General features: G+C 52.1%; 10 protein-coding genes across 10 annotated transcripts; 5 read left to right on the top strand and 5 right to left on the bottom strand.

Annotated features, from left to right (window-relative positions):
- Positions 1 to 289: 289 nt before the first annotated feature.
- Positions 290 to 2,915, top strand: ASPBRDRAFT_41160 (uncharacterized protein). Its single transcript, XM_067624502.1, has 4 exons — positions 290 to 365; positions 428 to 574; positions 630 to 2,133; positions 2,189 to 2,915. Exons 2-4 carry the CDS (start codon positions 515 to 517, stop codon positions 2,827 to 2,829), a joined length of 2,205 nt encoding a protein of 734 aa, XP_067480723.1. The 5' UTR covers positions 290 to 365; positions 428 to 514; the 3' UTR covers positions 2,830 to 2,915.
- A 117-nt stretch (positions 2,916 to 3,032) lies between these two features.
- Positions 3,033 to 4,433, top strand: ASPBRDRAFT_149099 (synaptobrevin family protein). Its single transcript, XM_067619301.1, has 2 exons — positions 3,033 to 3,200; positions 3,313 to 4,433. Exons 1-2 carry the CDS (start codon positions 3,160 to 3,162, stop codon positions 4,040 to 4,042), a joined length of 771 nt encoding a protein of 256 aa, XP_067480722.1. The 5' UTR covers positions 3,033 to 3,159; the 3' UTR covers positions 4,043 to 4,433.
- A 934-nt stretch (positions 4,434 to 5,367) lies between these two features.
- ASPBRDRAFT_504530 (putative C2H2 finger domain protein) lies at positions 5,368 to 8,220 on the top strand. Its single transcript, XM_067626547.1, has 3 exons — positions 5,368 to 6,417; positions 6,472 to 7,656; positions 7,760 to 8,220. The coding sequence occupies exons 1-3, from the start codon at positions 5,604 to 5,606 to the stop codon at positions 8,053 to 8,055; spliced, it is 2,295 nt and encodes a 764-aa protein (XP_067480721.1). The 5' UTR covers positions 5,368 to 5,603; the 3' UTR covers positions 8,056 to 8,220.
- ASPBRDRAFT_194419 (dolichyl-diphosphooligosaccharide--protein glycosyltransferase subunit 4) lies at positions 8,101 to 8,756 on the bottom strand (the record flags this gene model as incomplete). The annotated part of the gene is made up of 2 exons (XM_067620749.1): positions 8,101 to 8,234; positions 8,579 to 8,756. 2 exons carry the CDS (start codon positions 8,754 to 8,756, stop codon positions 8,101 to 8,103), a joined length of 312 nt encoding a protein of 103 aa, XP_067480720.1.
- A 981-nt stretch (positions 8,757 to 9,737) lies between these two features.
- ASPBRDRAFT_41158 (uncharacterized protein) lies at positions 9,738 to 10,220 on the bottom strand. The gene has a single exon (XM_067624501.1). The coding sequence runs from the start codon at positions 10,108 to 10,110 to the stop codon at positions 9,763 to 9,765; it is 348 nt and encodes a 115-aa protein (XP_067480719.1). The 5' UTR covers positions 10,111 to 10,220; the 3' UTR covers positions 9,738 to 9,762.
- ASPBRDRAFT_122030 (Zn(II)2Cys6 transcription factor) lies at positions 10,155 to 11,939 on the top strand (the record flags this gene model as incomplete). Its single annotated transcript, XM_067617483.1, has 2 exons — positions 10,155 to 10,462; positions 10,556 to 11,939. 2 exons carry the CDS (start codon positions 10,155 to 10,157, stop codon positions 11,937 to 11,939), a joined length of 1,692 nt encoding a protein of 563 aa, XP_067480718.1.
- Positions 11,940 to 12,233: 294 nt separating this feature from the next.
- On the bottom strand, positions 12,234 to 13,462 carry ASPBRDRAFT_28705 (uncharacterized protein; the record flags this gene model as incomplete). The annotated part of the gene is made up of 5 exons (XM_067622545.1): positions 12,234 to 12,280; positions 12,429 to 12,762; positions 12,955 to 13,054; positions 13,099 to 13,417; positions 13,453 to 13,462. The coding sequence occupies 5 exons, from the start codon at positions 13,460 to 13,462 to the stop codon at positions 12,234 to 12,236; spliced, it is 810 nt and encodes a 269-aa protein (XP_067480717.1).
- Positions 13,463 to 14,654: 1,192 nt separating this feature from the next.
- Positions 14,655 to 17,358, bottom strand: ASPBRDRAFT_174167 (sugar porter family MFS transporter). The gene is made up of 6 exons (XM_067619769.1): positions 17,096 to 17,358; positions 16,525 to 17,047; positions 16,324 to 16,458; positions 16,213 to 16,262; positions 15,600 to 16,152; positions 14,655 to 15,544 (listed from the first exon to the last, which is right to left on the bottom strand). Exons 2-6 carry the CDS (start codon positions 16,913 to 16,915, stop codon positions 15,129 to 15,131), a joined length of 1,545 nt encoding a protein of 514 aa, XP_067480716.1. The 5' UTR covers positions 16,916 to 17,047; positions 17,096 to 17,358; the 3' UTR covers positions 14,655 to 15,128.
- Positions 17,359 to 18,108: 750 nt separating this feature from the next.
- On the bottom strand, positions 18,109 to 22,140 carry ASPBRDRAFT_41155 (TBC domain-containing protein). Its single transcript, XM_067624500.1, has one exon. It carries the CDS (start codon positions 21,738 to 21,740, stop codon positions 18,435 to 18,437), a length of 3,306 nt encoding a protein of 1,101 aa, XP_067480715.1. The 5' UTR covers positions 21,741 to 22,140; the 3' UTR covers positions 18,109 to 18,434.
- A 462-nt stretch (positions 22,141 to 22,602) lies between these two features.
- Positions 22,603 to 23,771, top strand: ASPBRDRAFT_194414 (SDR family NAD(P)-dependent oxidoreductase; the record flags this gene model as incomplete). Its single annotated transcript, XM_067620748.1, has 4 exons — positions 22,603 to 22,727; positions 22,790 to 22,821; positions 22,916 to 23,246; positions 23,315 to 23,771. The coding sequence occupies 4 exons, from the start codon at positions 22,603 to 22,605 to the stop codon at positions 23,769 to 23,771; spliced, it is 945 nt and encodes a 314-aa protein (XP_067480714.1).
- Between the last annotated feature and the right edge of the window lie 473 nt (positions 23,772 to 24,244).

Here is a 24,244-nt window from a genome sequence, read left to right as displayed (position 1 = left end):
GTATATATCTGTACACCTCCGTGGCTCCTCTGCTTCCCTGAAATCTACGACTAACACAGATTTCCACTGTTTATCTCTATGATATCCTAAAATCAATCTAGTGGTTACACACGGGAGTTCCCATGTTTAATGGCTATCTCCCGGCGTCAAGGAAAGCCGAGGCTGGAAATATGCAAGGGTTTGCCCGTTTTGCAGTCGCTGACAGAAGCGACTAGCAAGTAAGGACTACTGACTGCACTGGTCATCCCAACGACATTCAATGACAGCCTGTGAGTGTGGGAATACATCATTCACTTATCCCTCTCTAAAACTTTTCTCTTTCTTTTCGCTCCCTCTTCATCTATCGGGCGCAGCTCTGATCTACGGTACCTAGTTTCTGCTACTCCCAGGCAGCGGCGAAACGGTAAGGCTGACTGAGGCTGTGAAGGTCTGTGTCATACTAGCGATCATAGAGTACCCACCACCACTTCGTTCGCAGGCAGAAGGTAAACTCGGTGCCTTGATAACGACTAATATGTCTCACGTCTACTCTACTGATCCCCTTTCTTATTCTGCTGTCCATCTCCATCAGAAGGTGTGCCATCCTAACAAGCTAAAGTTGAAAACGGGCAGTACTAAAGTGACTTCAGAACAAGGCCGACGATGAGATGGCGTACAACTTCCAGGAAACCGATGCCATCACGAGCCCCGGGCCGATTCTCGATGAGGTAGAGGATGTTTCTAAGCCTGGTGTTCTTCGCTTTGAAGGTGCCGACACCCTTGTCTTCATCGACCCTCCATCGTACAAGCCAACCTGGTCTTTGCAACCGCAGTCTGGAGCGTCCATTCCCCATTATATTCACAGCCGCAGTCTCTTGGACACAGATTCTCCTTATTTCAAGAAGCTCTTCAAGCCGAGGAATCAAGCTCGCATGATCAAGCGTGCTGAGTTCCAGGGAAAGCTACCCAATGGAATCAAATACGTTATTGACCTTACCCCTCCATCAATGGATGACGACGCAGTGGCTTTCACCACTGAACTATCATGCCCAATGGGTATACGGACCTGGGCTCGCGCATCAGATCGTTGGCTATTGCCTCAGATTTGTGTCGGCAAAGACGAAGGGTTCGAAGCCAAGAAAGGCTGTCTGGACTCGGGTCTTCCCTCTGAGTACTCGGATTCCCGTCATCGCACGGGAATCGTACACATTCTGCAAGCTCTAGGACATCTTAGCCCGTGTCTGGATACGCCTTGCAAGCTCTGGACCTTCTTTGCACTGGCCAAGGTGTTTGGCATTGCCAGCATAGGGCATATCAACATCCATATTCTGACCTGGATCTATGAGAGGACGAATACTCGTTTTATTGAGCTTCACCCCGAGATTGCATACAGAATAGCTCGTGGTATCGAGTGTGACTACCTTTGTCAGGACTCTTTCGCTGTCCTTGTGGGAGAGGAAGCTCTGTTACGTCTAGCCAATGCGGGTAAAGAACCCAGACTTCAGTGGCCAGAGGTAACTTTCCACGGCCGATCTCGCGAGCCTTTGGATGACGAAGATCGTCAACGGATAGAGTATGCAAGCCAAAGCCTCGTGGATCGCATTCTTGACGAGTTCATACAATTGACCGGCTCACAAATGCACTGGCTCTTGCAACTACCGTCTACAATGGATATCTCACTCCACACTGACGATTGTACCGAATATTGTCCATATGCGTTAAAATTAATCGGCTTGCTGAAATCATACGTGCGGGGACACATCGTGACCAATTTGACCAGACCCGGTGTCACTTGGGCCGCGAGAACAAGCCGTAATATTGATTCTCACGACTACCCAACGCAGAAATTCGCCAACGCTTATGGTGAAATGCGTTATATAGAGCGCGTCATCAGCAAAACCTTCTGGAGAACGCTCAGAACCGAGAAGCATAACGACCGTTTGGCAAGCCTCGACAGTGAATTTCAGGATAAGACAATCGCCGACTTGGGAGATCATCTCTACCCCTTCCAGGCCGAAAGCAAGGCAAAGCTCTCATATACATCCTTGGAAGAGGTTCTGTTGGCAGTCAATCAGTTTAATAACCACGTTGACATTGATAGCCCAAATTTTGGATATCGTAAAGCCGGAGACGTCATATTTATGGAGAGGCGAGGTATAATCCATCCAAGCCCATCTTCTGACAATGAGGCTGACTTATCATCTAAAAGGAACTGTTACTCATAGCCCCGCGCCATTTATTTTCAATCCATTCGACTTCCTCCAGCAAGTGCGCTCATACTTGGACGAATTTTCCGAGAGCATGGCGGAGGGCTGCAGACACGGAGCGCACTTTCATCTCACCGATACCATCACCTGTCTTACCGATAATGAATTGAAATACCTTCCGCTGTGGGCCGGGGGTAATGATGATGGAACCGGCGGCGTTTTCACTGATCAAGGAATACCGAATCTCGAGACGGGTGGATTTTCCACGCCAGGACCAGCAATCCACACGGGAAGTACTGTCCCATCAACCACTTCGTACTCCACTATCGCCCCAAGCGAGTATCAGAGTACTGTCCAACGCGCGTCTCATAAGGCCACGCGAAGCCACTGGACGGACGTCCTCAGCTTGAACTCCTCAGAGGGGCATGTCATGGCAGATGAAAGCCATGAACCAACCCCGGGTGAGGCGCCCACCGACACAGGTGATCTTTTCGTGGACTTGGATACATCAGCGGACGACCTTGATGACTGCTTCGATACTGATAGTGAGGACAATGACACGGTCATCATGGGCACACCGAGTCAGGGTGGGCCGGTTGAGGAGGCTTCGGAGATGCTGGAGCACATGTCCCTCGGGGCATAAGCTGTACCGAATTTATTTTAAGAGAATTTGTGTTGAATAAATCTTCATTGCTATGGATGCTCAAAATAGTAAATCACCAATCCCACACACTGGAGTAGTTATGATCCGCTATACGCTGTAGTAAAGTACTCATCACGTGACAGAATCCGGGGAGTTAACCGTCTGAGCGGCGACGTCACGGAGCGGTGATCTTATCGCCAAATAATCCCTCGCATTAATCCCTCCTCCACAGCCCAAGGCAGGGGCCCGGACTCGTCGGCGCAGATCGATCCTACACTTTTCTCCGTCTTGTATAGCGAACTGAGTATCTAATCGCGACATTCATTCATCATGGCCGCCTCCTCATCGAAGCCATCGAGCTTCCTGCTCTAGTACGTTACCCAAACACCAGCTGAGCAGCAGCACACCGCGACATCTACTTCGTTCCACTGCCTTCTCTCATCCATTAATAGCATCATCAACTAACCACTCACACATATACAGCTCCTGCATCGCCCACCGCACAACCATCCTCGCCGAACACTCCTCCCCCGGTACATCCTCGACCGCCGCCTCGTCCCTCGCCTCCATCATCCTGCCGAAGATCAGCCACGACCAACCGCAAAAGCTCACCTACACCCACGAGCGTCTCTTCGTGCACTACATCGCCGACTCGCCCACAACCCCCAGCACCTCGGACGACCCCCGCCAGAGCGAACCCAACTCCTACGCACCCCTCAGCTACATCGTCGTCGCGACCGCCGAACAAGGCCGCCGCATCCCCTTCGCTTTCCTCCTCGAAATCAAGCGCAAGTTCCTCACCACTTACTCTCCCTCCAGCACGGACTTTTCCGCTCTCCCGGCCTACGGCTGCGCCGCGTTCAACAATGAGCTTCGCTCGCTGCTGCAAACGTACAATACGGCCCCGCCGGCGGATTCGCTGGCCTCGGCGCGTCGAGAAATCGATAGCGTACGGAACATCATGACGGAGAACATTGAGCGGGTCTTGGAGAGAGGCGAGCGGATTGATCTGCTGGTCGATAAGACGGATCGGTTGGGTGGGAGTGCGCATGACTTTCGCATCAGGAGTCGTGGGTTGAGGAGACGTATGTGGTGGAAGAATATCAAGCTGATGGTTTTGTTGGCTGTTGTGGTGGTGTTCTTGGTGTATCTGTTTGTGGGGATGGGGTGTGGATTGCCCGCTTGGGGGAGGTGTGTTGGTCAGAGTCAGTAGGTAACTAGTTAGTTGGTGGTCTGGGTGGATATATGGTTTGATGCGGATGCGATGGTGTGTGTGTATCTTATCTTTGTCTTCACGGTGATTGTTGATGTTGATGGTGGCTTCTGAGAACGGCTTACGATTGTCTGGTTTTCGGCCAATTGAGCGGGACATATGCTTTCTGTTCGTTTGTATGATATGATGACTGCGGCTGGTTCATATTCTTAGCTATTATATTTAATCGGGGATAGCCCAATGTGATCACGTCTAGCGTGTCTTTCGACTAAGAGTGGTGTGGATGTTGGTGCAGGCAATCTTGATGGATTAGTATCTGTAGTCTTAACCACACTACTTAGCAGTCGAGAGATTAAACACGTTCGTGTACATCGAAGCGAGTGAACTCTACTAGCTAGTAGCAGTAGCAGCCAGATGACATAGATAAGCCTTTCATATGTAACTGACTGCCAGGAAGCCTTGGATCAACGATCTCACCATATGTACTACTTACGCGACTCATACTCAATATACTACCAATATACAAGGACTAAAAGGCACCTTACTTCACTCAATAATAGACAGAAGTTCAATCAAAAGTATCATTTTTCATTATAATCTTCATGTTCACATAAATTAACATAGTTATATATCTACACAGCATGTATCTCACTCTCAAACCCGCAGCGTCCTTGCGATATGCTCAGTGCGGGTCTGCAAGCGAGGCAGAACGCGATCTAGACTTTGTCTAGATTTAGGTGCATTTCTGCAATTTCTTCTGCGCCAGCCGTATACCTCTTCAACCATGGTAGTCCGTCCTAAGGGATGGGATTGATGAGGAGATAATCTGGCGCGTTGAGATAACTAAAGTATGGGTATTCGAGAGTCATAGTCGTGTCGTCAAAAGAACTGGGAAGTGTTATATGCAATGTATCATGGGTGGCTAGCCAATGCTACCCATCTTGCAACGAAACATGAATTGCAAGAGTGAAGCATTGGCAATGCTCATGATTTCCTGGCTCAGGGATGAGGAGCTTCCACAGGCAGAAGTCGAGATTGCGAAGAGCACAGAGATGACTGTGTGTCGGCGATCATCTCAGATGAGTGCGTCTGTTGGTTGTGGTGTACAAAGCATCTTGTCCAGCTTACTGCACCTCAAGAATCACAAGAAAAGTCGAGAAGTAGCAGTATAAATAGTCGAGCTTGATAAATGTGCGTCACGTGATGCCCCGCTTAATGCTGATCTTCACTTCCGATTGGCCAGCGTGAAGGGTAGCTCCTGAAAAGGAACGGGGAATTGCGATTCACCGCCCGCGTCAGGCGGTGGGGAATTTGCATCGTCGTGCCTCTTTCATGCGCGCTGCCAATTCGTCTTCCGATGCGGTCGCGTCACGCCGACCATTTCGCATGATTTCTCTGTGAGGCTCTTTTGCTGGTTGATGCGCTCACATTGAGGCCAGCTTGGGACAGATACTCTGGATTAGTTTTATATCTTCTTTGACTTGCACGCCAGGAATGATGGTGACGGTGCAGGATTGGCGCCAGACTCCCTAATACCCATCTGCTTCACCAGCCGCGCAAGATGTCAAGCGAAGACTTGCAGTGGTTGGAAAGTTACCTACACCATGGATATGACCCAGAAGCCCAAGGTGTCGATGATCACGCAGCGTTCTACCAGTCGAACCCCTACTTTGCCGTAGCCCCGTCATCGTCTTACACAGCCGCCCACAATGGCTCTGCCGGATCTCATGGGTATCAGTATTCAAACGAGAGGGATGTGAGGCCTGGCACATTTCCGCAAAACCAACACCACCCCTCCAATGCTTCCTCCAATACTCCTCGAATCCACCAGACGCAGTCTCATCACCCCCCAGCTTCCACCGTGGCACCGCCCCCGGGCTCGCATGCCGAAAGCTCGTCTCGATTTGCTGTTCCTTTTGGACCGAAGTCATTGCCATCCAAGTCGCCGAGGCCTCCTCCTTCGCAGGAATACAAGCGCGCGCATCAGTTGCCTAAGCCGGTACAAACACACAGAACTGGTCCTCCACCAGGTTATAAGCCCCCCTCTCGACTGTCTCGACCGGCACCTCAGTTGTCCAATCCAGGCCCGCCTCCAGGGTATCAGCCAGCTTCATATCCAGCGCCACATTCAGCCCCTCAAGAATCGCCCAGACCGGCCCCGCCTCAGACGTCGGGCCCTGTACCCTCGAGCCAGCCTCATGTCCAGTCCTCGAATGCTGTCATTTCGCCCCTGCTACTGCAGACGTCGAATACAGCCCCACCAACACTGCCACCTACACCAGCACAGGCTCCCAATTCGCGTCCTTCACCTTTGCCACCGACGCAGGCATTCACTACACATCCTTCATATTCTCCAATGACAGCACCTCAAACGAGTTCGCATGCCACTCCGACAATCCCGGCTCAGACATCCAACTCAGCTCCTCCAGTGACCCAGCCGTCGAATTCGGCGCCTCCTCCTATTCCTACTACGCAGATAACGAACACAACCTCACGAGTTACAACGCAACAGACAAATAGCTCTGGAGATGGTAGTGAGCCCGGTCATGATGCTAAGAGACGTCGGATAACCTCTGGGCGACCATCATTGCCGGGCTACGCAAGAGCGCCTGCTGAAAACCCTCCAGCTGGAGGGCTCGCTATCTACAATTATTCACCGCAGACAACAGGCACCAGCTCCCCTGCACCCAAAAATCACTTGAAATCGCGTGCCGATATCGTTACGCCGCTGCGCGAGGAAGACGCCGTCGATAAGATGATCTATGATCCAAAGACGATTGCCAGAGACGTCCTCATTGCAGCGGGCCGCCATCCAACGGAGGAGGCCTTAAATCATCATCTTCTTCGCTTGCGCGACATTTTCGTTCATGTTGACACCTCATCAGACCTGTCGACCTTTCGCTGGGATCTGGTCGATCCGCGGGGACCACGTGACCCAGGACCGCCAAAGCCGCAGCCGCGGCCGCGTCCCGCGCCTTCACTGCCTGTCCCTCCGAACAACTCCAACAACTCTAACACCAGTCTGCCCCCTCCACCACAAGCCCGGCAACCGCCACCACTTCCCCCATCACAACCGGTGCAACAATATCCGCCGTCGCAACCTGTGCAGGGTCAGCCGGTGCCGGGTCCGCCCGTTAGTCTCTTCAAGGCTGCCCCTCAGCTACAGAACCGCCCACCTGCTGCATCAGCGTCCCCGCTACCACAAACGCGGCCGCAACCACCGTCGACCCCTCAACCCCCATCCCAATCAACTTTACCTACCACAACGACACGAGTGACGCCGATGACGGGCAAAAGAGGACCGGGTCGACCCCCGGGCAGCTCGAAGGCGCGGCAGCAGCCCCAGCAGCCCCAGCAACCGCCCATGTCGTCGTCGGTCCCGTATCCAGTTTTTGCATGTGAATGGACGAACTGCCAGGCCCAGTTGCATAACCTGGATGGACTGAAGAAGCATGTCTTCAAGGTGCACGTATCCCAGACACTCAATTGCGCGTGGAAGGGGTGCTCGTTCCCGGATGCTCTGCCTGCCGCAGTTCTGTTCAAACATGTGAAGAAGGAGCATCTGGTACCGATCGCATGGAAGCTTGGGGATGGGCCTACGGTGCCTGTAACTGGTGAGAAAGCATCTGCTGGATGATTGAGCATTCTTTCAGCCTGCGACTAGTTTGAATTGTTCAAAGCAGTGATTGATTTTTAACTTTGACTTGTGCGATCTAGTGGGAAACGATGCTAGCGGCAGTCCTGGAATCCTGGGCATCCCAGACACCGCGCAGTTCAACAGTGAAGACTCACTGATCTTCCCTGCCAGTTACAGTTCGATCCGTGCCTTCAATCGAGTGCATGGGAATAACACCCAACAGGAGAAAGCCCGGGAGATTCTCAAGGCGGTCCAGCGACTGAAGGAGCAGATTGGAGTCGGACTGGACCCTGGGGGATGTGAGCTCGCAACCCCGGCGCGGAATGAGCGATTGAGCAATGACGAAGATGTCTACGAGGTGGTGCCAGCGACCTAGAAGCACCGTGACCTGTGATACCCTCACTTCCTTTTATTTGTAGTTCTATGTAATTTCAGCGGTTTTTGCTTGACATGGCATGGCATTCGACAGCGGCGATTGCGGGAATTGGGATTCAGCGAGTGTTTTGAGCCACGGTGCTGTGTTCGCATTCAGGATGCAGTTCTTCCGAGATACACCTTTGTAAATCATAGCAACATCATCCATGTACCATATAGATCATCGAATTGAATCCGATCATCTGAAAGGGTGAGAAAAAAAGGAAGTAAGAAGTTATATTGACGACGACCACCGGGGTATCTATTCATCGTCACTTTGTTGTGTTCCACCATGCTTTTGCAGCCATCCCCTTTCGTTGCCTCCGTTGCGCGCCCAGGAACAATGGACCATACATGTAGTATCGCAAATCAGAAACCAACCCGTTCCAAGCCAAATCCATCCGTCGATCAACGGACAATTATAATAACACCCTCCTCCCCTGCGATTTTCCAAATACCAAAGTCAAATCACGCGGTAGTCGAACCAGCCGACGAGGATGCGCCCGTAGATAGCTTGCCGTTGTTGTTGTTGTTGGTTTTCTCGTTGACCTCTTCTTCATCATCTTTCGCATTGACCTCGAGGAAGTGGTAGAGAACGATCATCATCATGGCGCAGGAGCCGAGGAAGACGGCCAGACGGTGGAGTTCTTCGTCGGTGATCATTGTGGAGGAGTAGGAGGTATTAGTTTGTTTAGCGCTTTAGTGGTTTTCGTAATTGGAGGATTGGACTTGTTAATGGGAGATAAAGAAGTGAGTAGTTAAGCAAGCAGGCAAATTGTCTTTGTTTGTTGGGTAGGGAGAGAAAGGAGGGAGAAAAGAGTGTTGCTGGTGCGATGACGGAGGTGTGTGTGTTGCGCGGAAGCCACGTTGATACTTGAGTCGGAGATGGAGGAGGGAAGAGAGATAACCCGATTAGGGGGTGGGAGGATTTCATTGGAACCATAGAAAAGGTGATTTATGGTTTATGGTTTATGGGCTGTCCCATGGGAAAGCTTACCTGGTTTAAGGGAAAGTGAAACAAGATTCTGTAGAGAGAGCAAGAACAGGAAGGAGAATGTGCTCTTGGAGGTGGTTATTGCTTGCTTGTTAACTGGTAGTTACTACGTATGTAGATAGTTGACCAGTTTACCAGTTTAGTTAGTAGGGATTTGGTATAGCTGCAGTACGTAAGTTACCGGCTCAGACAGCATCATCATTTCTCCATCACCCATCACCAACAACTATCTATCTATCTATCTGAACTATCGATCAACTACTACTACTTGTCCAACTTCAAGAGAACAATTCCAAATCTCTTTCATTCTCTCCCCCCCTGAACACTCCATTGCTCACCTCCAAGACCAGCTGTTCTAAACGCATTCCTTTGTTGCCGCTCGCCCTCTCTGTGTCACATCCGATTGCTGCAGCTCCACCCTCACCGGCCATTCCGAATCGCGAAGTGTGAATGGTGAGAATGCTGGCCGCTGCGGCTGTCGGTGGAGACTCGAGCTAAAGCAACGTCTGGCTGGTCTGATCGATCACCCTTCGGCCTGTCAAAAGGGCAGAATACGATAATAAAGGAAGAAAAAGAAGAAAAAGTGGTATGTCTCTTTTATTTTTCATGCATGATTCGTGTCGCCGTTGTGTCTAGTCGAGCGAGTTAATCAATATCTTCCCCTCTCCCTGCCAGTCATCGTCCTTCGAATAAATCAATTCGGTCTTCTCCGATTGCCTCCATCGTCTTTTCTCTTAATTTCCTGTCTGATTCCCCTGCTTCTCTCTCTCTCTCTCTCTCTCTTTTTTCCCCCCACTTCACTTCCCGTCCGCTTTTCTGTGCTTCCATAAAACCTTCCTTTCCGCCGTCACCCCCGCTTGTACCGAACTTCCGCTGCCGTCCTTTCTCTCCCACCTTCTCTCCCTGACTGGCTTTCATCTTGTCGCTGATCGCTCTGATCCCGCTGGAAATATTTTTGCCAGTCTTTCTCTTTCTCCTTTTTTTCTTTGCATGGGGTTGGAATTGCGCAAATGAGACCCTCATCGTATTAATTGTCAATAACCATCAGTGATTGTTCCGTCATCAACATGGATCAAGGTCTCCAGCAAAACCCGTTCGTCGCCGTCAAGGACTCCGGTTCGGCCAAAAACTCGGGCCCGTCGCTGCTCGCCTGTTTGCTGTGTCGACACAAGCACCTCAAATGTGACGGAAAGACTCCTGTCTGCGGTCGCTGTTCCGCGACAGGGTCGGAATGTCAATACACTCCGTCGCGTCGCGGGTACAAGGGCCCCTCGAAGAAGCGTCGAGCCAATCCATCCTCCCCCGACCAGGTCCCCGTGGACATGTCGACCTCATTCGAGCCCCAATACTTCAATGTGCCCTCTGACTGGACTCTGTCGAGTAACATGCCCATGTCGTATGCGGTGCCAGCAACCACCACCCCCGTGCCGACTTCTCTGCCCTCCTCCTCCTCCTTACCGTCCGGCAGTCCCGCTCTGACAGATCATTCTGGCTCCTCGCACTCGCAGCCGGTCGGTGTCGCCAATAGCCCCATGACCCCAGAATCGATCTCTACCATTGCCGGCGATGGCTATCTTATCGACATTTTCTACACCTACTTCCATCCTTCCCACCCGGTCTTGCCGCCGCACCGTGTCCTGTACCGCAACCCCGTGCCTGCGTTCCTAGAGCATGTCATCAAATTTATCGGGACCCACTTCACTCCGGCCGCCAACAGTGAGAACTACAGGCCGACGGTGATGTCGTCCGTGATGGAGCAGGAGGGGTCCATCGAAAAGCTGCAGGCACTGGTGCTTCTCGCCATTGTCTTGCATTCCCGCAATGAGCGGCAGAAGGCGGGCGAGTGCGTCACGACGGCTGTTAATTTGGCGTTTGAGTTGGGATTAAACACGAGAGAAGCTGCGCCGATGCTCAGCCATGGCGACCCGGTGCGGGAAGAGAGCTTGAGGCGTATCTGGTGGGAGCTGTTCATTATTGAAGGCATGTTGACTGCGCTGGGTGTTCAGCCGACTTTCCGGTGCAATTCTGGGCCGCTCGAGGTACCATTGCCGTGTGAGGAGCGCATCTACCAGGATGCCCTCCCGCCTCCGCCGGCACCCACTGTTGCGCAGTTTGACGAGCGTGTCTTTGCAGATGAGGAGCGGGACTTCTCCTCATTCACCTACCGAATCGAGGCCGTCCGCATTTTGGGACGAGTTGTGGCTATTCAAGACATGATTGAGGGCCAGCAGGACCATGTCGAGGCCATTGACGCCCGGATTACCAGTTTCTTCCACCACCTCCCTGAGAACAAGGCCGAACTACTGCGCCCGGACGGGTCAGTCGATGAGATGATGTTCCAAGCCACGATGATTGTCAATGGCTCTGCGATTTACCTCCATTTCCCGCGATCTGACCTGCTGTCCTCCCCCGCGGTGGCGGCGGAGGTTATTTGCGGCCATCACGGGCCGCTGAGCATCCCAGCCTTCTCGCATCATGCGCATGCCATGAAGGCGGTGAAGGCAGCCAGCGAGATCTCCTCGCTGGCGTCTATTCGCATGCCAGTTGTGAAGCACACACCCTTCTTCATCTGTGCGCTGGTCCTCAGCTCCATGGTGCAGTTGGCCGCATGCTCTGTTAAGGCCGGGCAGATGCCCGATCCCAGCCGTGACCGGCTGACGCTCACCATTGGCGTTTTCAAGACCCTGGGACGGACCTGGGCGATTTCGCAAACCATTATGCACCAGATCAAGGCGGTGGCCCGCGATGTGATGGACCTTGGTCTTCGGCCTACGATGCCTGAAATTGATTTGACCACCGTCCTGGACAATAGTCGGTTTTGGATACCCGACCTACTTCCCATGGCTAGGTAAAGGCCGGGCTTTGATTTAACTGCACATGACTTCCGGGTTGCCTGTCGTTCGACCCCTCAACAAGCCCCTTCTATTTCCTGTCGATATTTACCTACCATGGCAATGATACCCCTCCCCGACTGATAATGATTGCTTGTCCAAAAAGAAGACACTGAGATGATGCCAACGAGTTGATTTCATTGATCCGCTGGGGATCCCATGCGCTTGGGGGGTTATGTTTTTATAAGTTTGAAATAAGAACGAGCTATATTCTGCTAGTTTATCATCTATACTGTCTTGGTATTTGCGAATGATTCACGAGAGAAGTACTTGGCCGATATTGATGTCGGGCACACTGACAGCTAGCTGTTCACATTAGCTTCGAATGTGACATGTACAACTTATGCGTAGGGCGATACTAGGTACTATGTTTCAGGATATGCAGGAATCAATGGCCGCGAATTCTCGCACATCGTGGTATGATTACCCCATTTCTGCATGTCTTCTTACTTGATCTGACCATACCCCAGCATTGGATGAGAAGACAGTTTACACACAGCTTGGAATTGCACCTCATGCCCAGATAACTAAATGACACCAACGTCACGCTTCCGGCATCAGACACATCCTGGACGCCCTTCGCCGCTTTATTCGGAGATAGCACAGCCACACCGTCGTCCACGAACACCTCCACCGAGTTCGAATACACATATATCTCTAGGTTGACGGTGTTGCTTCCCGACGGATTCGGTGCCGTAGCCACAGCGCCGTATGCCTTCTTTGGATCCGATGGCATAGACTCAGTAGCAGAACCGTCGGAATCCCTCACCAAAATCGCTTGGGACTGGTTGAAGTTATACCCAATGGTGGTGCTAAATACCCGTCGGTTTGATGCGAAAGCGGACTTCGTTCCCGTCGCCACTGCCGTTTGTCTTGGAGATCGTTGCGCGGATGACGTACGCATCATCTGTTAGGTCGCTGGGCAGAGATGCAGAGATGCAGATTCTGGATCCGTTGTAACTGTCTTGTTACTCACGGATTTGGCGGAATCGTAAATCCCTTCATGCCCTACTATTGGCTTGCTCACAAGGGTAGGAGTATTCTTGACGGTCTGGAGCTTCACCTCTCGAACCATACTGGTCTGACCAGCAAAGACCCCGTAGGTAGCGAATTAGCGTACTCCCAGTTATTCATCCAGGCAATTGCATAGCGACTGCCGTATATACCATCATCCTTTGGGTTAGTCCAGCTGACCGTAGCGTAGAAGTCAGGCCCGTTATCCATCAATTGCGGCTCCGCGTCTGTGGCAGTGAAGCCCTTGCCGTCCCATTTCCCGAACCAATACACAGTGCTTCCTTTGGCGCCTGCGGCCAGGATCCAAGTGTGCCCCTTAAAGTCCCCGTCTAGGTCAATCTGATATAAGTCAGGGCACTCGAGGGGGTCCAGGTTGACCCCCGTGTTCGGAGTCAAAGAAGATGTATAATTCCAAGTCTTGAGATCTGGAGAGGTATAGACCCTATCTTGTCATCCTTACCGTGAGACATGACCCAATTGCCTGCCTCAGCATCTCAAAAGACCTTGGGATTTCAAAAAGCATGTTTCGCAGCAGGATCTGGATTCGGCAGCACTAGATTACCATCGTACGGGGCAGACGCTGAAGCCATTGTCGGTTGAATAGAAGAGCGACTGTTGTTGCACCCCCATCTGCCATCTGAGTGACAATGACCACGACGGTATCTTTACCAAAGTCCGCCGTGTTGTCCGCGTCCACTACGGCGCTGCCTGTTTCGATGTCACCCAGGATGACGCCGTTGGCGCGGATTGGGTTGGCATTTGGCGATGGCTAGCTACCCCGTGGTGAGTCCAGTGGACCATGTCGGTGCTTGTGACGTGATACCATGAGGTCCCGCCTGACCCGGGGTTGTTGGAGATGGTGAAAGCGGAATTGTATAGGTAGTATAGATGCCATTCGTTTCCGAGGAAGAATGCTCGTTGGGGGTCGTTCATCCATGTCGTTTTGGGCTGGCAGGACGTGGGATACTGGCGAATAAGGCGAGTGATGGTCGGAATAAAACTGCACATGCGCCTTTCTCAATATAGCTCCGGTGTGGAAAGGGAGCGTGGAACTAAAGGGTCCAGCTGGGGACGGGATAAAGATCCCTGTCTGCCCTGCTACTAAGTTCTTCCCTTATTATTTCGATCGTCCTGCTTTCTTCCAAGTTGACTTTACTATCTAGATAGACCGATAGTCTAATATACTTGTCTTGTTTACGGTGTAATGAGCTAGTTAACTACTCTTCACAGTTTCAGATCTTTGAATACTAATTGGATAGTTAGCCTGGATGGAAGTGGACTAACTAGTAAACAATATATGAAACTTTTTCTCTCTACAGCTTTAATTTACATCCATATAGGCTCATTCGAAGCAGCGCCAATATTCAACTACGAATCCTGCACCACTAACTAGCTAACTAACTGCAAATGCAAATGCCCCGAATAATACCGATGAATGAGGGATTTCCGCTAAGCGACCTTGATCATGTTCGATAATCACCTGTCCTATGGACTATCTGACTATCCGACCATTCCGTGCCAACTGCTAGTTGCCAACTGCCAACACGTCCTATAGTTATGAGTTATATTTATTATTTATGATTAGTGATCTAGTCTTATGTCCCATTGGTGTTAACCCCGGCTGGTGCGCTGCGGGGGAAGGGATTCCTCCGGGGAATGCTCGGGGATATTATACGAGTCCGTCAGCATCGCTTAGTGAATGTGATTGTGATCATCTGTAGTTGATTGAAAGTACGAAGGAGAGTCTAACTAGGTTAACTGGTAGTAGAATGATGCTGACCAGGGAAGGATGTGGGTGACTGGACTGGCACCTCAGGAACGGCACGGCACAGCATGTTCCAATTCAAGTATGCCATTCAGGTATGGTGTCGAATGTACATCGTGTTCTTTCATTTGCACAAGGGCAAGCAGTGGTCTTGAGGGGAACAAAAAAATATTTTTTTTTCTTTTGTTTTTTTATAGGAAGGCAAGATGAAAGGGAACATAGCTAAGGTGTTATCGGTGACCTCCTAACCCGACGTTGAGAAATATTTCAATCACACTCGAAAGGAGAAACATTTCCATATAAACGAGGTCTATAGTCCCCTTAAGTGCGACAGCCTTGTAAAGAAGACCATCCACTGTGGGAACTGCCAATCAAGCCTTCTCAACATCCTCCACAGTCAACACCGAATGCTTCCTCTCTTCATCATCCACTACCTTGTCCCGAGCATCAGAAACAGAGAGCCGTTGGAGTTCGGCACGGTAAGCCGGGCTCTTCCAAGCCCTGGGTTCATGTTCATAGAGCTCATTCACCTGCTCCAGAGCCAACCCCTTCGTCTCATAAATCATAGCGTATACGAACACGAAGGCAATCCAGCAGAAGCTGCCCCAGATCCAGAAGACATTGGACTGGGTGGGTTTGAGGGCTCCGGTGAGGTAGGGAGTGATGAAGGAAAGAAGCCAGTTGAAGAACCAATTCGCAGCAGTGGTCATGGAAAGACCTTTGGCACGGGTCTGCAGCGAGAAGATTTCTCCTGTGACCACCCAGGCGCAGGGGCCGAATGTGGATGCTTTGGGAAATATTAGCAAGGGCTACTTCTTGATTGATTATCCTGGTTCACTTACCGAAAAACGAGACGTAAATGCAAATGAACGCGAACTGGACACATTGGGAGGTAAAGTTCGTGACGGGAGTTGCAGCGCCGCAAGCCGAAACGATATATTGGGAGACACCCATCCCCAAGGCTCCGATCAGCAGAACTGGACGGCGTCCGAAGTGGTCAATGGCCCAAAGGCCTGGAAGTGTCATGACGACATTGACGCAGTTCACGATCACCTGCAGGATGAAAGAGTCGGGCAGGCCTTCGACGTTGTCGGCGAAGTAACTCGTCCCGTAGTAGATGATGAAGTTGATACCGACCAGTTGCTGCAGCGATTGGAGGATAATTCCAGTAATGGTGCGTTTACCGGTAGTACCCTTGAAGCATTCGATGTATGAAGCAGAGCCGAGGGACTTTTCGTACTCCCAGTTGCTCTTCAACTCGGCAAGCTCGGAGACAATAGCTGGATCATCGGGACTCAGGCGACGAAGGAATACCAACGATTTCAGGGCGCGGGCTTCGTCGCCTTTTTTGATCAGGAACCGAGGGGTCTCTGGGAGGAAGAGCAGGCCTCCAGCCTTTATCCAAGTCAGATAGGGATTCTTTCAGATTGCAGTGTACCAAGAGGGAGATCTTACTAGGATGATCGCCCATGCGAATTGAATGGCAAGCGGGATGCGATAGCTTCCTGTGATGGTGTAAGTTTTCCTTTGATCAACTAACAACCCAAACATGTATGAGGTCAATACCGCTGTCGTTCCGGTGCTGAGTTGCATAGTTCACGATGGCAGCCAGGAAAAGACCGATTGTGATGCAGAGCTGGTAGCATCCCACAACTGCGCCTCGGATCCATTTGGGTAGGGTTTCGGACTGGTACATGGGAACTATATACAATCAATCAGTGTCAGTAATACATACCGAAGCTGTTCTTTCGAGGAAGTAATACACACCTTGAGCCGAAACTAATCCCACTCCGAGACCGGCGAAAAAGCGACCAGCGATGAACAGAGGTTGCGCTGTAGCAGCCACTTGCAGAGCCACACCGAGATTAAACGGCAGCATGACTGACATGATAATTCCCCATCTTCTGCCGGTAATGTCAGCGATGAGGCCCGCGGCGAGGGCGCCCACGAAGGTTCCCACCGACAAGATGGAAACAATCAGGGAGATACGGCCTTCGTTAGGTTGATTGAATTCCTCGAGCCAGTAGGGCATCGTCTGGATCCCCGCGATGGTGCCCGTATCGTAGCCATAGAGAATGCCGCCAAAGGAGGCGAACAAGCCGACCAAGATGGCAGGCCAGGCAGCTCCCTTTTCATTGGGGGGACGTTTGAACAACATAGCCGGTGCTGTATGAGTCTTCCGAAGTTCAAGAACTGATCAACAAAGAACGGAGAGGGATGGACGAAAGTGACAGTGGGCACCGAGGGATAATAGCCCTCACTAAGTACTTCAAGACTGGGCTGTGCCAACCTGCCCATAATCAGCATATCGACTTGGCATGGGGTTACCATTACTTACTGCCCAAGACGCAACTCAAGCCCTGATTCGATGTTTGCACAGAGTCTGCCTGGGACACCAAGACTATCCATGTGGGGTTAAAGTTAAATGACGCACTTCAAACCTTCCAGAGAGAAAAGAAGAACGTGGCAATCGTGCCATCCAGAATTCTGTAGAGCTACCAGGGAATTGGCGTGGAACCTCACTAGGAAGTAGATGCCTAGATGGCAGGCGTTGGATACTACTAACTCTACATTGATGATATCTCAGGATCTATACCGATGCCCCATGATGCGGTGCATCGGTGCACTGAGCAAATTTCTCTCATCATTCAGATCAGGATACGTTCGAAGCCAGTACCCCGTGGAGATATCTCCACAGTCCACACACACAAACCCTGCAGACACCCCGGCCAAGTGTCTTAGTTTCTTGGCCAGTCGACTGGAGTCTTGGCGAGTGTCTCTCTGAACCGAAAAGAAGCGGGACATCCGGGACTCCCCATGATGGAAAGTTCGCAATAAAAAGTGTCCAGTAGTACTGCGTAAACGACACGGAGAGTGAGACGGAAGTTGATCGTCATGGTCGTCGGTGAAATATCGGGGGATTGGGCCGCCCCCAACAGGGATATGGAGGAGTTGTGGAGGAGTGCGGAGAGCCGGAGAACAGGCCATCATCATGATTGAGTTAGCCGAGTGTGAGAACCCCGGGAACTCGTTGGTGGGTTCCTCTCGGCGAATTCTAGACGATGGAACTTTAGTTTGGAAGACGCTACTCCGAGTCCTTGTTGGCGTGGCTCGGCCTGTCCCTGTCCCTGTCCAGCGCCCGGCATCCCGGCCATGGAAGAAGGTTACTGGCCAGCCAAGGACTCGCTTCCCGAGGGATCCTGCGAATTTTGTGTTGTCAACGCCACCCGGGAATTCACGTATGATTGAGGGACCCTGTTGGCGAGGTATTATTCTCTTTTTCTTCCAAGGGCGAGCTAATCAATTCAGTATTCTTCCGTAGATATAGTAATTCACCAGATAAATCATAGAGGCAAATGAGGAGCCACGGGATATTGGAATTGTAGTAGTATATATTAAACACATGCAAGAGAAGCTCAACTCATATAAATATTCATCGCTGCGCTAGTACCTTTGAAATAGTTCGTTACAATGAAATTCAGTTCAGTACACGCGTCTCAAAAAAAGGGGTAGTTCATTCGTCTATAAGGGCAGGGGTGTAAGATACCGACAAAGATATATGACACAATCAACACAATGGGATATCATGCAAGGATAGAGTTGCAGATAAGGACATCTTCATGCTTTTGTCTCTTCTCTTCTTTATAACATAATTTTCATTCGGGACGGCCATGCCCCTAACTATCCCCCGATGAGGTCGGCCGACCTCGCGGATATTCCTGCATCTCGCGAAGAGCTTCGGCGCGACGGGCGACCACGTCTTCGCGCCGTACCACATTCCGGAGAGCGTCGCTGGCTTGGATAAGGCCGTCGATGCTGATGGCGTGGTTGGTCATCTGGTGGTTGATGTAGGTGTAGAGTTCGGCCGGGGTGGAGCAGGTGGTGAGGAGTTGTTGCTCGTTCAGTTTGAGGAGGGCGAGAGCGACTTGGAACAGGAATGTGCTGCCGCCACCGTTGCCGCTGGCGCTGGGGTCTGAGTCGGTGGGGTCGGTCGTGGAGGTGGAAGGAGCATTGGCGGTGGCGGTGGTGGGAGGGCTGTTGATGGCGCTGGTTACATTCAGACAGAGGACTACATCCCAGACGCGGTAGAGGGCTTCGGCGGAGAGGCAGTCGGTGAAGACGGAGAGGAACCATTGGAAAGTTAAGGCCTCGAGCTCAACACCCAGACTCTCGAGATGGGCGGATAGCTTGGGCAACACTTCGGCGATGTACTGGCGCAGCACGACCTGGTCGGCCCGGGAGGCTAGCAGGCCATGATCGTAGTAGTGCTCGGGAAGAATCACCTCGATCATGGACGTGAGGAGCCAGAAGGCGTCTTCTGCCGTCGGAGTGATGAGCAGGAGAGATGCGGCGATGAGGTTCATCCCCTGGCAGTAGCCGACCTCCGGGTTGCGACGAGAGTAGGCCAGGAGCACCTCCTTCAGCTTGGTAACGCCGGGGCCCCGGCGGAAGAATACGTTGTCGGTGAGTGTCCGGTTAATGTCCATGTCAATCTGGGCGACGACCGACGAATCAGGTTCAGAGCCACCGGTGCCCTTCACCAGGTCATCGTAGTACCCAGGTACACGCATCGAAGAGGCGCCGCTGCATTCAGACCAGACCTTGGCCCGCAGGGCCACTGGGATTCCACCAAGCACGAGGACCCGGAACTCGCGCCATTTGGCACGGCCGACTTTGCCCTTGTTACCTAGGCCAGATATACCCACAACTTCGCCATCGGCCAGCGATGCCTCGGGCATATCGACAGACTGCAGCGCGCGGTCGGAGGTGGCGGCTGCGGCTGCGGCTGCTTCGCCGTCTTTTCTGCGCTCTGCACGCACTTTGCGCAGAAACTCGTTCCACCGCACGGTCCGGTCCCGTTGTAAGGAATCATGTAGTTCCGTCAATTGCTCGAGCAGCAATTTGACCGGCTCGTTCTCGCTTGCAGCCAGGCTGAATGTGGCTGGCTCATCGGAGGAAACCCCAGCAAACTCTGGACGATCTGCGACTACTGTCGACGTAGATGCCGATGGTTGAGCGTTCGAATTGACAGAAACTGCGCCACGCTTGTCCACGGCCACGGCAGAATTGCGAGGTGAGCTGTCACCTGCTGTGGTGAGCGATACGATAGGACCAGCTGAGGGCGTATGCGACAGCAACTCCGTCGGTCCAGTGGGTACTCTCAGGTAATCTTGCCATCTCCGAAGTGCGACTGTACCAGCTTCTGGGGTCTCGGGAGACGCAGACACAGGCGAAGACCGAGGCTCTGGTACTGGCTCTAGTTGCTTCAAAGAGTCGGACGCATCATCACCATCGGAAGCGTCGCTCCGTAAGCTGCTAAGGGTTTCCGCAATGCTGAGCCGGTTGCTGCCGCCGGCATTCTTGTACGCGTTCGCCTCCCTTTGTCGTTTCTTTCGACGCTGGTCGTAGATGAATCCAAAACGGTCAGTTAGCAATTCGCCCGGTTGGTAGTTGTTGTACATGTTAGAAAGAGTAGGAGGTCTGGATTCCAGAGGAAGGATGGCATCCATCTCAACAGGCCCGAGGTTGGTCGCGTTCTTAGCTGTAGCGTCCGCGTTCGTTCCCTGCGAGACACTTGCCGATGGTTGCCTCCGACTAATTTGGCCAGATTTCGCCATGCTGCTGGGCCCAGTTGCCCGCCCAGGAGCACTGTGGACGCTAGTATTGCTATTGATCCGCTTCAAAGCGGCCATGGCTGAAACAGGCCCCTTAGCATTAGGGGGAAGCGCAGGAGAAACACCTTTGCTACTACCCCGATTCGTGGACGAGGCTCTGCCGCGGCCGTCATCACTACTGGTCTCGTCCTTCGCTTGTGCGTTCCCAGCAAATAATTTGACCGTCCACGAGGATAGCGACTTGGAGGACTTGCGTGAATGAGTACTGGCATCGTCTCCGCCGGTGGATGCGTTGAGATGTTTCCCGGCAACTTCACCCGCACTAGGCCCTGTTTGACCTTCTGGAGGTTGGAACAATTGCTCGTCCAGCGCTTTTCGGCGACTAGAAGGGTTGGTAGTATTCCGCTGGCGCTGGGTCTCTTCCTCTTCGACCTCGCCCATCACACTGCTCGCCCGACTTGTCTTCCGGCTACCTGTAGCATTACCGAAGATAAACTCCTGCCAACTTCGGATCGAGCCATGTCTCTTGCGATTTGTTCCCGACTCCACGCTAGAATTGCCCGATCGTGCATCGCTATCAAGACGCTGGGGACCTCGAACAGTAGCCTGCACATTCGAAGTGGTGTCTGTCCCTTCCTCATGCGCATGGGATTCAAGCCCATCAATCATCGCCTGCTGCATCAGTCCGTGCATACTGGACGCGGAGCTTCCTGGCTGTTCCGTGTTGCCACCATGTTCCTGACCAGCTTCATCACCTAACGGCGAATTTTCCACCCGATAGAGTCGACGCTCAATATCCTGATTTGAGACCGAAACCTCCCGAAGCATTCTCTTCAACTCCCTCTCTCTGGCGTCAGCCCGCTGTCGCAGCGCCGAGATCTCCGCATCGCGCTGCGCCAAGTCACGGGCGAACTGTCGCACCAGCTTAACAGCACCGGTACCCGCAATCAGGCGCTCAATATGAGAATCATCCGCCAGGTGCAACGCTCCCGGAAAGTCACGAATGGGCACGGAATCCCCGAACAGGGCAGCACGGCCGGGGCTCGGGGTCGAGCCACCCGTCAGCTTAGCCAAGGTAGACCTCCGATCTCGACTGACATCCGGCGTACTATCATCACCTTCTTCACCTTCCAGCAGGGCGTTGGTTAACGCACGATTCAGCGCCGGCTGGCCGACGAACCCCTCGGGGGAGCGGTCTGGGGAAAGCGAAGGGAACGAGGTCAGGTCGGTGGCTGTGGCACTGGAGGAGGCCGAATTACGTTTTTGCGAACGGGCACGGACAGTCTTAGCCTTCTGACTTCGCCGGGAAGAGGAGGAGGTCCGAGACGAGGAACGACGCGGTAGTTGTGGGATATCGCACTCCGCCATGACTCGAGGGGCGGTGAACAGAGCCAGATACTTGAACTGCGGCCTTCATGTATGCTTTGTTTTTTCTTCTTTGCGTGTTTCTAAGACAGGAAAAGTAAGATTTATCAAGAAGGTTCACCGGCGTGTGTATCTTTTTATAGCCTCTAAGCTTTGTGGTCTTGCTGTGCTACCTGAAGCCGGTTTCCGCTGTTTGCGACTTTGTTTTGTGCGGCAGATCGTCGAACTGAGCAACCGGAGATGATGACAACACCCGCACGCTAAACCGCAAGACAGAAATGAACTGGTAGAATGCAAGTATAGCCGCGGAAGAAGGAGGTCGATGCTGAGGCAGAGGCAAGGAATAAACAAGAACGCGGGGGTAAAATTGAGGGAGGAGAAAAGTAGCAAGCAGCCAGGGTCTGGAATGCCAGCTGCTTTGGGGAGCCGAACGATCGGACCATGACGTGTGGCTGCAGCCATGTGACTTGGCATGCCGCCAACACACGCTTATGTAATAGGGGCCTGGGTGCCTGAAATTTAGGGTAATGTCGATCTTCATCTCCGGCGGTAAGAATTCCTTAACTCCGAGGGTTCTATGCCTCAGGCAGTAAACATTCCTCCCTCGGCTGCTGCTCTCCGTCACCTGACCCTTAGCCTCGGTTCTCCGCAGCCACCGGCCGTCATTCTGGAGCTGAAATGGAGGAGATTGACCTCGTAAATAAGTAAAGCTGATTGCTGATTCTCCGTCGGTGTGAAGACCATCTGTTACTCTCTCTTACCCAGTCCTTCAAGTCAATTTGCTTAATATAACAGCAATCTCTCCAACCCGTGCACCCAATCGACGCGGTACTATTCCCCATACTAAGTCTCATACTTCTCCATCATGTCCTCAGTAGCCAAGCGTCGTCTCCAAGCCGTGAGCCAGCAATTAGTGGAAGGCATTCCAGATGCAGGCAAATTCGAGGACATTCCTAGAATCCGTCAAGTTGCTGGCGATTCCGTCGGACCGTACGTCTATTAACAACTTCTTTATATATTTTCCTCATATCTAACAACATATCAACTACCAGCCGAGTCAAGGACAAAGTCGCAATTGTAACCGGTAAATACCTCCATACCTCCCCCTTATTCCCCAAGCATGCTACTCACTGCCACATACATACACACATATAAAAACACATGCTAATAACGAATAGGAGCCAACTCCCCCGCAGGCATCGGCCGCGCTGCAGCGCACCAATACGCCCACAACGGCGCCAAAGCCGTCTACATCTGCGACTACGCAGACAGCCATCTGGCAACACACAAGCGGGAGATCGAATCCTTGTATCCCGGTGTAGACGTCCACATCCGCCAATTCGACGCCGCAGACGAAGAAGCCGTCAAGGCAGTTGTGCACGATGCACTGGAGAAGTATAACCGATTGGACATATTCTTCGCGAATGCGGGGACCGTGGGCCAGCCGAAGATTTTTACCGAAGTTACGGCGTCGGAGTTGATGAAGACGTTGAATACGAATGTGGCTAGGTGAGTATGAGTATTTTATCTACATTGCTGTATTGAGCGGGAGCGGGATTCTAACTGGTCCGTTGTAGTGTCTTCCTAGCAGCCAAGTATGCTTCCGAGGGTATGAAGCGTACCTCAGAGGCGAAGCCATACCCCGGGGGCTCTATTATCTGCACAGCCTCTGTTGCAGGCCTGCGTTCTAATGCTGGTTCGACGGATTACTCTGCTTCCAAGGCGGCGGTTGTTTCTGTTGCCCAGACGTGTGCGTATCAGTTGGCTGGGACGGGGATTCGCGTCAATGCGATCTGTCCTGGGTTGATTGAGACGGGTATGACTCAGGCGGTGTTTGATGCCGCGCGGGCGCGAGGCACGGAGCGCAAGGTCGGGCAGCTGAATCCCTTGCAGCGGGGAGCGGTTGCGGATGAGGTGGCTCGGGTGGCGTTGTTCCTGGGGAGTGATGAGAGTAGCTATGTTAATGGACAAGCTTGGGCTGTCTGTGGTGGACTCAGTGCTGGACATCCGTTTGTGCCGGGCAAATTGGCATAATGGGTATACATGATAGTATCAGGTTACTCAAAATACTTTTATACAATGAAGAGATAGGATTCGAATAAGGTTTGTAAATCAGCAATTACATTCAGAGGACCGCAGAGGGTTTGTGGTGCGGTGGGGAATGGGCTGGAAGTAATCCAGTGTATCTCTTGACACTCCAGATAGCAGCTTTCAAAGCCGCCCTAGTCAACAGCTAGAAGTATGGACAAATGGAAACAGAGGATGACAGGATAGGAAATCGGGTGAATGAGGGGTCGGCCCACTAAGTGGAAGCCAAAATGATCTACTACAAGGCGGGAGAAGTCTCAAGAGACTCTCAAGAAGGCAAATGGTATAAAGACGGGGTGGCAGGTGGGAATAACCAAAGCAATCAATATAGCCGTCCCGTGGAATATCGACTGGAGGCACATGGTGCTCCCGAGAAATTGAAGAGAATAACGCCTGGGTAGAATCACGGAGAGGAAAAA

This window comes from Aspergillus brasiliensis (assembly GCF_001889945.1).
Source record: "Aspergillus brasiliensis CBS 101740 unplaced genomic scaffold ASPBRscaffold_4, whole genome shotgun sequence".
Taxonomy (NCBI): Eukaryota; Fungi; Ascomycota; class Eurotiomycetes; order Eurotiales; family Aspergillaceae; genus Aspergillus; species Aspergillus brasiliensis.
This window is presented reverse-complemented; position numbering and strand designations above follow the sequence as displayed.

Bases quoted from the DNA above. Each gene is read 5' to 3' on its own strand.
- ASPBRDRAFT_41158 (XM_067624501.1), bottom strand. From the start codon at position 10,110: ATGAGGGTCTCATTTGCGCAATTCCAACCCCATGCAAAGAAAAAAAGG.
- ASPBRDRAFT_41155 (XM_067624500.1), bottom strand. From the start codon at position 21,740: ATGGCGGAGTGCGATATCCCACAACTACCGCGTCGTTCCTCGTCTCGG.
- ASPBRDRAFT_41160 (XM_067624502.1), top strand. From the start codon at position 515: ATGTCTCACGTCTACTCTACTGATCCCCTTTCTTATTCTGCTGTCCAT. The intron at 575-629 runs GTGTGCCATCCT...AAGTGACTTCAG, and splicing joins CTGTCCATCTCCATCAGAAG to AACAAGGCCGACGATGAGAT. The intron at 2,134-2,188 runs GTATAATCCATC...ATCATCTAAAAG, and splicing joins CATATTTATGGAGAGGCGAG to GAACTGTTACTCATAGCCCC.
- ASPBRDRAFT_174167 (XM_067619769.1), bottom strand. From the start codon at position 16,915: ATGTTGTTCAAACGTCCCCCCAATGAAAAGGGAGCTGCCTGGCCTGCC. The intron at 16,459-16,524 runs GTGTGTATTACT...GATTGTATATAG, and splicing joins GGGATTAGTTTCGGCTCAAG to TTCCCATGTACCAGTCCGAA. The intron at 15,545-15,599 runs GTAAGTGAACCA...TATTTCCCAAAG, and splicing joins CATTTACGTCTCGTTTTTCG to CATCCACATTCGGCCCCTGC.
- ASPBRDRAFT_149099 (XM_067619301.1), top strand. From the start codon at position 3,160: ATGGCCGCCTCCTCATCGAAGCCATCGAGCTTCCTGCTCTA. The intron at 3,201-3,312 runs GTACGTTACCCA...ACACATATACAG, and splicing joins CCATCGAGCTTCCTGCTCTA to CTCCTGCATCGCCCACCGCA.
- ASPBRDRAFT_504530 (XM_067626547.1), top strand. From the start codon at position 5,604: ATGTCAAGCGAAGACTTGCAGTGGTTGGAAAGTTACCTACACCATGGA. The intron at 6,418-6,471 runs GTTCGCATGCCA...CAGCTCCTCCAG, and splicing joins AATGACAGCACCTCAAACGA to TGACCCAGCCGTCGAATTCG. The intron at 7,657-7,759 runs GTGAGAAAGCAT...TGTGCGATCTAG, and splicing joins GCCTACGGTGCCTGTAACTG to TGGGAAACGATGCTAGCGGC.